The sequence below is a fragment of the Saccostrea echinata genome, unplaced genomic scaffold (genome assembly GCF_033153115.1).
Source record: "Saccostrea echinata isolate AGI-Se365-2 ecotype Australia unplaced genomic scaffold, CSIRO_AGI_Sech_v1 ptg000033l, whole genome shotgun sequence".
NCBI classification, from domain to species: domain Eukaryota; kingdom Metazoa; phylum Mollusca; class Bivalvia; order Ostreida; family Ostreidae; genus Saccostrea; species Saccostrea echinata.
The window spans coordinates 37,422,352-37,433,210 of NW_026889782.1; the positions used below are offsets into that span (position 1 = coordinate 37,422,352).

Below are 10,859 nucleotides of genomic sequence, written 5' to 3' on the forward strand. Positions count from 1 at the left end.
TTACCAGCTGGTTCAATTAATAATTCGCAAATAAACGGAAACTTTTCCCTTCTTCCAGTCGTAGATTCAAGAACAATGCTGCCATTTCCCTTCTTGCTGAGAACACCGAGTGCCCTTTCTGTTAAAATAAATAAACGAAGTCTATCATTACAGCAACTAAATATCCATTGTAGGAAAATATACATTCAAGTAAATAAAAATCAGGTAAAATATTTAATCAATGGGAATTAAGTTTTCAAACAATCTATGATGAATATTTCATCTAAGATAATTTATTAGTATTATTTGAAACGGCTATTGAAACGGGTTTTGTGCTATCAAACACACACAGACACACACATACACACACACACACACAGTATATAATTTTTAATTCAGGAATGATGAACATCAAGAACGAGTCAGGACTTCTCAAACTTACACTTCAAAGGTATTCTTAAACTTTCGACAGCTACTTTCGGAAGAGATTTTGTGAAAGAGGGGACATATGAAATAGACAAAGATGTTTGGATGTAAAAGTAGAAAATTAAGAACAGTAACCAATCTCATAAATTAAAAGAGGAATACGAATAGCGAACAAGCAACAGCACGGAACAGAGGTCAGATCGATGAAAAAGCATGGTCAACGTAATTGTAATAATGTACACGTAATTTTTCCACGCGGGACATATTTCCGCTTACTCTGTGGGCACGCATACATATTTCCGCAAAATATCATCATAACGGACTAAAATGCTCAACTATATATACATAGTCAAAAGCATGGCATTTTCATTTCTAGTGAAATATTAAGATAACAAACACTAATCAAGCTCATAAGGTTATTGGAGCAATACAAACTGGGAACAGACTCTGTTCAACAGAGCAATCAGGGATCTTTAAAAACATCAGAGGTACCACGAAGGAGTAAACATTCTCTGTCGATGGCTACTATCGCCTTGTATTCTTTGTAATGATCAGGCAAACGGAAAATCCGGAGACAATCCAGTGTGTGAATAATTGCTAAACAGATTGCCTTTAAAACTATTCAACATTCGACTTAAAGATGGAATGTATTTGCTAAATAAGACGACGATCAGTTTGCATTTATAGGTCGTTAAATTTGTAAAAATATATTTGATTGACGAATTAATGTACAAATTTAACGTAACTTAAATATTAATAAACATAACAAGCATGTTTTTATCTTAAACAAATGGTACTTGCCATAAAATTACAGGCCTCACCAGGATCACAACAATTAGGGATGAAATCTCAATGTTTGTTTAATGACATATAACTAAAAAAAACAGTACGCACAGTAAAACACGTTTAGATAGAATGTTTGAATGACGAATACGTTATGTAGAATGAAGCTGATAACTCAAATGTACACAGTTTGAGGAAATATAATTTTTACTAATTAGGTGAGGTTTACGTAGGGAAGTTTTACTTGTAGATGAAATGAGAACAGTAATCAAGCTCAAAAGTTCATTGAAACAATGCAAATCGGAAGCAGAGCAAAAGCATTGAAATGGCTTATGTTTGTAAATTAATGGAGACATTATGAAAGTACTGCATTTTATATTTGTTCCCAAGGATTAAACAGCAAATGCAAATCCGTTGAAATATGACCCCCGTGACTGAATACTATACAGTAAATTTCAGATCTTTCTATGTCCATACCAAAAGCATTGCCCCGTGGACAATGCAGTTATACTATAGAAAATACAGCATGGCAGTAGCCAAACTAAACACTGAAAACTGATACAACCCTCGTAAAAATACTTTTGTTCACTGATTTTCTATAGTTTCCCATAGTATTAACTAATATATAAATGATTTAATAATACTGTAATTATAATTAAATAATACTGTAATGTTATAATTCATTAGTTAATAGTTTCATTGATGTAAAACTTACTGTCGAATAAGTTGATAGTTTGAGTTATCGTGAGACTTGATCTTATAACTTTATCTGAGATTTAGAACCCTTAAATATCGTAAGTTCCATACTAATGTTGTAAATTAGAAAAAAAACAAATTTATATGTTAGATGATAATTTTATGATTGTTGTAAATGCATCTATGTGTTTGATGATTTTTTTATGATTGTTGTAAATGCATCTATGTGTTGAATGATTTTTTTATGATTGTTGTAAATGCATCTATGTGTTGGATGATTTATTTTTTTTTATGATTGTTGTAAATGCATCTATGTGTTTGATGATTTTTTTATGATTGTTGTAAATGCATCTATGTGTTGGATGATTTTTTTAATGATTGTTGTAAAGTCTTTTGTACTGAATGATAAAAAAGATGTTTCCTTTTCATCAATTTTGTTCTTAGAAGTGGAAGATAGGAGGGTATATATATCTTCTCTAGCCCCAACGGAATACTGATGTAAACCTTATAATATTTATATGGTTTTGATAACATTTCTCAGCACATTTTGCTATAGATTTTTTAGACAAATTTGAGCTTCAACACACAATGAACACTTTATCGGAATGTCTTTAGGGACCATTAACAATCTTAATAATATTCCAAATCGACATCAAACAGATTTCAATTTAAGAGAAATACTTAAAGCATTTCAAAACGATATCTAAAATTTTTAATTCAAGAGAATATACAAGCATAATATATTGAGGAATAAATCACCATATTAAGTTGTATTTCTAGATTAGGTATACTGACAAGATATACTTGCCTTTGAATATCAGTAGAGTACTCTTTATTACTCCAAGACATGGAAATTCAGTAAAGTCATAAGAAAAATTTCCTCTTTCGTCAGGAAGACTGGCGTTATGTTCAACACACGATTCCCAAGCCTTCATCCATTCAGTTGTATTAGAATTACGATACTTGTTGACTAGGGTAATTTCGTCAATGTTATTTCTAATACCTGTTAATAATGATTATTAGATTAAAAAAGATCTATTATACCATAAGACATAGACTTTATTTGAAAGAAAAGATTGACATTTAGGGACCATGCAAAATATTTATAAAACACCGACAATATATTAGAGTCTTTTACCAAAATACTTCGAGGGAAGCACATGATAGGTAAAAGGAAGCATTTCAACTCGGAATTTCAGAAGAAACTAGCTGATATTTATTTTAAAAACCAGAATGAGTTTTCATCGAAACATTATATATGTTACGGTGTAAAATATGACCTTTTTGGAATTATCATAAATTACTATGTGAATTAACTTTTCGGACTTTGTGTAAATTGTTATTAAAACTTTTCGTATATTTCCGCAAATGTGTTTAATTCTATAAATTCTGCACAGCCTTAATCCCATCCGAGACACAATCAGAGATGGACACTTAATCCCTTAATTGACTTCTGTTTATATTTATTGACACTTAATCTTTAATCTACTTTAATTCCATTGTATACATGTCGCTTAAATGTCATCATTCGCTCAATAATTATTTAATGCTTGATTTCTTAATTGTTAATCCTTTTATTTTGTTCTATCATTGTTCAATATGTATGTTTTGTTGTTAAAAATTATGGTCAGTTAGAATCAGACCTTCGGTGCTGATACACCCCAAACTCATGTAAAAGTATGTTCAATGCTGATTCTATATAAAAGTACTAAAACTATAACGCGTGTTGGCTTATTGGAGGTTTTATGAATCTGGGTTCAACAATAAGAGGAAAACTCACGGTTGGCCCAGAATTTGAATTTGACGGACAATTTATCCCATAAAATATTCCCCATTCCTTATTTTTTATGCGCATGAGGATTGAATTGAAACAAATGTTCTTCATCGACCTGGACTATAGAAAATTCTCCAAGAAACACGCTATATCATTGAAATTACATGGGATATATTGAAGGACGTCAGTATTCCTATATATAAACTTTTTTGACAGATATAACTTACTTTGTAAACACAGAGTTGTGCACGTTGAAGTGTTTAGGCAGGCAATTCTTTGATAAGGTAGATCAACATCAGTTAGATACAAAGCATTGCATTGTTCCTCATGGGTTGGTTTAAACCCCGAAAAACTTTTGTAAGTCACTGAAATTTATCAAATGCGAATGATTTTATTCCCTATATATAATTTATTACTTCTTTTTGACTTTGAAAATTTTATTGAAAATCATACAGGCATTAATTTAATGATAAATAAATATATAACCATCTATGACTTTGTATAGTGAGATTGCCTCTGTTCCGCCACATGAAGTCTCAATCACATCAGTACATCGCCAATCACACAGTGATTCTGGAAGCTGCTTTTTCTCAAATTCTTCTATATTCTCTGGTATAACATAGCAGGAAGTGTTCTGCAGTATTAAGAGAACCATAGTAACAATTTTACCATTTTTTTTTACATAAATGAATAAGTAATCCTGGCAAATTGACATGACTTTCTAGACATGCTTTCAAACAAGAAAGAGAATTCAATTAAAGGAAATCAGCGATTTGAATTAAACTAGAATTAATATATTTTTGGAAACGTGAAAAATAAATCACTGTTAGGAAGAACCTAACTAAATATTGTTTAGAAATTGTAGCATAATAGATTTTTTTTCGGCTAAATCTGAACCAGAACAAATAAGATTGAAATTTTTTGCAATAAAAAAAGTCTTAGATGAAACTTTTAGTAAATTTGAAATGGTTTTGTTGCCTAAGATTTATTTTGGTACAATGTGGCAGAAATATTGAAAGCATATTGTTAAAAATAATCTTTTGCATAAATTTCAAACATGGCCTCTGATAATTCGTTAATTGTTAATTTTTAGTAATGAGTATTTCTTTTAAAAATCAGTATTGTAACACCATTATTCAGAGAAATAAACCACTAATTGAAACAAAGCAAGACATCTCTTTATGTTCTGTCAATAACAGGAATTGCCCTAGATGTTTAATACAACCTTTATCAAAGTTTTCCTTAGTAATATTCAGCGTTCTGTCCTGTTTCGAATATCTTTTTAAAATATAAAATTCAAACATAAACGAGATCAAACATTATACATGAAAAGACCACACGTACATGTATTCCAATATATGAACTCATCATCCTGTCCGGTGAATCAAATACAAGATTACAGTTGTTGTGCAGTTCACCATTGTGTGTCAGATTTAGATGATGACAGCCTATAAATAAGTTACAAAGGACTTAAATGTATACTGCATTACGAAAATTATAAAGGTCAAACTGATAATAACCTTGGAAATTATCAATATCATCTAAAGTTGGAATATTTTTTTTCAATTTTTGGAATCTGGACATCCATTTCCATTTATTGCGATAACCTAATTTTTGTTTTAAGGGAACCGACTGGGGTTTTATTGTGTGAAAACTACTATAGAGAAATCATTTAATTTTATACCATATGTACCTAACATTGACTTCCGTATACATCCCAAGTTTAGTGAAAATCTACCATCTGGTTAATTTTAGCAACCATCTCAAAATACTTGTACAGCTACATTTACTATAGGACTATATAGGAAAATACCATTTTTTCGCACTTCGGAGCAAATTATACCAATGCTACTTTATACTTTTTGCTCAAATTATATTATTTGATGGGTAATACAATATTGTACATTTCGTGCAAGAAACACAAAATTCTACCGTCTGTTTTCAGAGGGGGCATCTCAAAATGTCAAAATTCATATTTTCCTGTTTTTATGGAGTACAACAAAACATGACATATACCACATATTTACATTAAAAATAATAAAAATGATTGCGAGATTCTCAATTTCCCATGTAAAAATTTCAAGAGCATCTATTTTATATTTTTTAGTTTATGACATAATTAATGACCCGCTTAAAGAACTGCGGTTATTCATAACGTCAAAACACACTAATATGACGTTTATCTATCCATCATTTGAAAAATCGTTAAAAAAATAGCTATTTAAAAACATAATTAGATTTTTTAACCTGAGGTTTCCTAAATTTGTTAATATTTATAAATTATGTAAAAAATGGTTGCTTTAAAAGAGTAAATACGCTTTATTTTACTATGCTGCGCGAAGTATTGCGCAATGAAAACCCCAGTTAGCCCCTTAAGAAAGAGAGACGATTTTTTTTTTTCAGAGTATCCATCAGATAAAAAAAATCTTAAAATATAAACTTCATCAAAGAAGTTAATCTTCAGCGGATCACTAAAAATACAAGAGTATTTGTCCAAGGAAAAAAAAATAAATGAAAATGGAATAAATTCCAACGTTATGTTAAATGTGAGCAGAAGGGAAAGCTATTTTGTCTTCATAAAATGATATAATTACAACTGAGCCTGCAAATAATCTTTGAGGTAAAGTTACAACTATACTGCCCTTGCTTGCTGTCTCCATTATTTCTTTCTTATGGAAAAGGTGGAGATAACAAACAGTGATCGATCTAAAAGAAATCTATAAAAATACATATCTGTGAGCAGGGCATAAAACACGGTCCCTGAAAATTCCAGAGGTCAGGTGTCTAGAAGGAGTGAGCATTCCTTGTTGACTGGTCACTCCCGCCATGACCCGTATGTAATATCAGGTAGGCGGAATATTCCGTAGTCAAATTTAATATAAAAACAAAGGCCTAACAATTGGTATGAAACAAGTCAGCTAAAATACGTCCAAATGATGGGTTATATTTGTTTAAAAGGTCATTATAACGACCATAGAATACACAAAATGCTGAATTTAAAAAAGGTTTATGGTCATTCTAATCACATGGTTTTTATTTTTGTACAGGTGAGGAATTAAGTGTTAAAGAGCGAAGAGAATGCCTACCTCTGATTGAAAGCCATTGACGATGCCTTACGAAAACATCTCTGTCGTCAACAGTAAGCGTCCACACCGTTTCATTAGATTCCATGATAGAACTAAGATCATGCTCTGTTGCCTTGTTGTCTGGCTTCTTAAAGCCATAGAAAGAACACTTCTTATCGGCCTCCTCTCTTGGCACTTCGTAGTCAATGAACACGAGAGAAGTGTTGGCAGTTTCATCTGTAAAAATATCAATCATCAATATAAGAAATGTTTTCAGTTTTATCAATGAACTTAATGAGGAAAAATAGAAATCGAAATGTTTTATCCGTCACTAAACTTTGAAATGTAAAAATGCAATAAATACAAGAGAATTCTTTGATATTTGGTTGTTTTATATGCAAAAATTTAATAAAGGCAAAACTAGATCAAAGGGTAAGAGGATTTGTTGCTTCTTTTTTTAATATATAAAATGCATTTGCTTGTAATAAATGAAATACCAGGAAAAATTCGCAGTGTTGATTGTTAATCATTTGCACAACGGGAATGAAGGCATTTTTACGTTGAATATTTTTTTCAATTAATTTCTCGGCAGAGTTCAAAAGAGAGGTCGAAGATTTGACAGTTAGATATCTGAAATGTAAATTGACACAAAAAGATCGACATGTAGAATTTTTTTTCTCTAAGATTGCGATAAAAACAGGAGATATCTCTAGAAATTGATTTAATTCTGTGATTGTTGTGTTATTTATTTTTTACTTCTGCCGTGAATTATGAAGATTACGATCAGTTATCAATTTTGATACACACTGGAACAGAGCCAACGTGGAAATCAGAAAAAATAAGAAGTGATATAAGGTGCTATGGAGGAGTAAACATCCTCTGTCCGAAATACGAAATATATGGCTTATAATTATCTGAATTATTCAGTGATTAAGCTTAACTCTCACCTGTTAAGTTAAGGGTTTTTCTAACTACCTCAGACCCCATGGAAACCACGCATTTGTAAATTCCTTTGTCTTTTTCAGTTACCTCTACAATTAAAAGTGTATCTTCGGATGTAATTACTTGACACTGTCATTGTAATTAAGGAAGTCTGCTCCTTAGCCAGGAACAATAACTCTTAATTTTTTTTTATTATTATTATTTTTTTTTTGCAACAATCGAAATTTCATGCATTTTTTAATATAATTTAATGCTCTTTGAAGTATTAGAAACGGTCTTGTAATAAATAGTCATTTGCACTCCATAAAAGTACCAAAAATGTATATCTTTAGAGAAATCAAGATTCCTTTAATCTTGCCTTAGATACCAATGTTTATTAGCATGAAATAAAATTTTAAGTGATTTGAGATATTTGCGATGATACCACAGGCTTTTTATACTATGTTTTGTATAAGAATTAGTTAATAAAAGAACTTAGATACTACATAGTTATATAAAGATGCAATTTTTTTTCTGAATGCCTAGATACCTACATTTTTTTCATACTAAAATGTATCTGCTGATTAATTTTCAATTAGAAAATGCATAACTGGGGTTTTTATTTACGTTTCCAGAAAATATATATACATGTATATTACTTCTCCCTATATAATATTATTAGCTATAATGATGAGCAATGAAGACATAACATGGGTTCATACAAATATGTGAATTCAGTGATATTTTGCTGAGCATTTTCAGTTGTTTAATTGCTGATTTTCAGAACCTGACTACCTTAACTGTGAATTTAGGAATGAAATGTAAAGATAACGAATAGTAATCATGCTCAAAGTCCAATCAAACAATACGAGGGTCATTCAAAGAGTTCGTAGACTTTTGTCGTAAGATTTTTATTTAACGTCACATTGTAACAAAAAAAGAGCGATATTGTCTACGTATTTTTTGAATGACCCACGTACTAATCGTGAGCAGAGCAAACACGGACTTCTGAAAACAGAGGAGGTAGGATCAGGTGCCAGGGAAGATTGAGCAGTTCCTGTCGACCGGTCAGATTTGTTTTTAATTTCGGAGCTTAATTTACAACTTTCCCATGGATCATTCTAGACTTTAGTGCGATGTCAGTGTTTCAGTGTGACTACACATCGCTATGTCTAATTCAATATTAATGAACTGAATTTGCATACACTATAAATGAAATATGAAGATAACGAACAGTATTCAATCTCAAAAGACCACTGAAACAATATAAATTTGGAGCAGAGCAAACACGGACCTCAAAATTTAGAGGTGGGATCAGATGCCATGGAGGAATGTGCATCCCCTGCCGACCGGTCACACCCGCCGTGTGCTCATTGCCATGATAAACAAATAAGAAAGGACCTTAATTGCATAAAACTTGAAAAATATATTTACTCATCTGTAATATTTTCAACACCGCATTAAAAAATATATATTGCCAGTCTTCATCTTCTAACTTACCATTAATAACAATGGTAAGATTTATGGCATTCTGCAAAGTATTATCGACAGATGTTATATTCCATTCATCTGGTTGTATTTCGTATTTTGGTTGATAAAATCTTTTTGGAAATTGGCCAAGAATTACAATCCTGTTATTGGTTTGAAATATCCAATCGACGGAAGCATTTGAGGAATCCAAGAAGTGTAGAGCAGGTATTCCATACACAATGCATCTGATGATAAAGTTTTCTCCCTCTGTTATTTTTGTTATATTAGTTACCACTTCAACTGAAATGAGAAAAACAAAACTAAAACATATATATAAAAACTGCAATTATACATTCGACTACTTGACTTTCCATATTTTATGAAATGAATACAATAACAAATGTATTTAAATGTACAAAATGAAAGATTTGTAATGATGATAAAGGAGAATGAAAAAAAGGGGAAAGTAAAGAAAAAAGAAATCCGTAAGAGATAGGTTTTTTTTATGTCACTGCTTCAACCTAAAAAGAAGAAATGTTTGTATTATATACAAACAAAAAGCTGATCGTTATGTCATCGTTCTTGCAAGATTGTAATACAGTAAAACACGCTTATAGCGAAGAGCCTGGGATGTGCAATTTCAATTCGTTATAAACGTAATTCGTTATAACCGTTAATATTACAATACGTTTTAAAGCCACCGGGACTGAAAATCACTTCGCAATAAGCGTGAATTAATTATAAGCGTGTTCGCTATAACTTGTTTTACTCTAGAATGATGAATATCTTTATGGTGTAGGGATTGAAAATCATACTGAAAAATGTTATGCAACATAAGGATACAGTGATATCTCATGCAATACAGTGCTTAGTACATTCTCAAGCACCTTTAAATAAGTAGGTGTCTGACCGATCATGACAAGGAGCACACGATGGGTGTGTACGGTCGACAGGGGATGTTCACTCCTCCATATTTCATATGTTTGATACTTGAAATAAACAACATAAAAGATGTATATTTTTTGTAGAGGAGAAGAAAAAGTATGAAGACAGATGGCACAAGCACGGGTTAAACATTAATGTATAAATTCCTTACTCTTTCTGCTAATAAAAATCATTCCATCTTTTAGACCAAGGCGTCAAAAAGTCACAGAATAACATGTACATAATTTATATTAAAAAATCCATTTAGCAATTTAAATAACGATACCAAGGGCTTACCATTAAAATTACCCGCTGGTGTGACGATAGGTAGCAAAGCAGACAATACAAATAGACACGGTATCATTTTTCTACACACTTCCTTCACTCTGAAGCTTCTTATACGTTTCATTGTTCACTTTGAAGTACGGCAAATTCCTTTACATGGAAAATACAGCGGACGTTTGAAAAAAAAGAATATGCTTCTCGTTCCTGTATCGGAGATTTGTATCTCCCATGGTAAATGCAGATTTCTTATTTCCTGTTTCCTTGCCCTATTTGAATCTTCCTTGTTGTTTAGATTTATTCTAAGCTTCTTTATATGTAGAGATGTTTGATGTTTTGCGTCATGTAAGTCTGCCATGCAGGAGACAACTACATCCTGTTTGTATTGCTCTATCATCACATCATTACAAAGACAATAGATTCATTGCTGCAAATATATTAATGAAAAAAGTGAATTCATGAAAACTGCGCGATATCAATGATTACAAGGATTAAAAAAATTATACCTGGATTTTAAAATATCTTATTATTTTCACTTT

General features: G+C 31.3%; 1 protein-coding gene across 1 annotated transcript; it reads right to left on the minus strand.

Moving 5' to 3' along the window:
- Positions 1–4,121: 4,121 nt before the first annotated feature.
- LOC133198524 (uncharacterized) lies at positions 4,122–7,710 on the minus strand. The gene is made up of 4 exons (XM_061334607.1): positions 7,671–7,710; positions 6,745–6,960; positions 5,003–5,106; positions 4,122–4,292 (listed from the first exon to the last, which is right to left on the minus strand). Exons 1-4 carry the CDS (start codon positions 7,708–7,710, stop codon positions 4,122–4,124), a joined length of 531 nt encoding a protein of 176 aa, XP_061190591.1.
- Between the last annotated feature and the right edge of the window lie 3,149 nt (positions 7,711–10,859).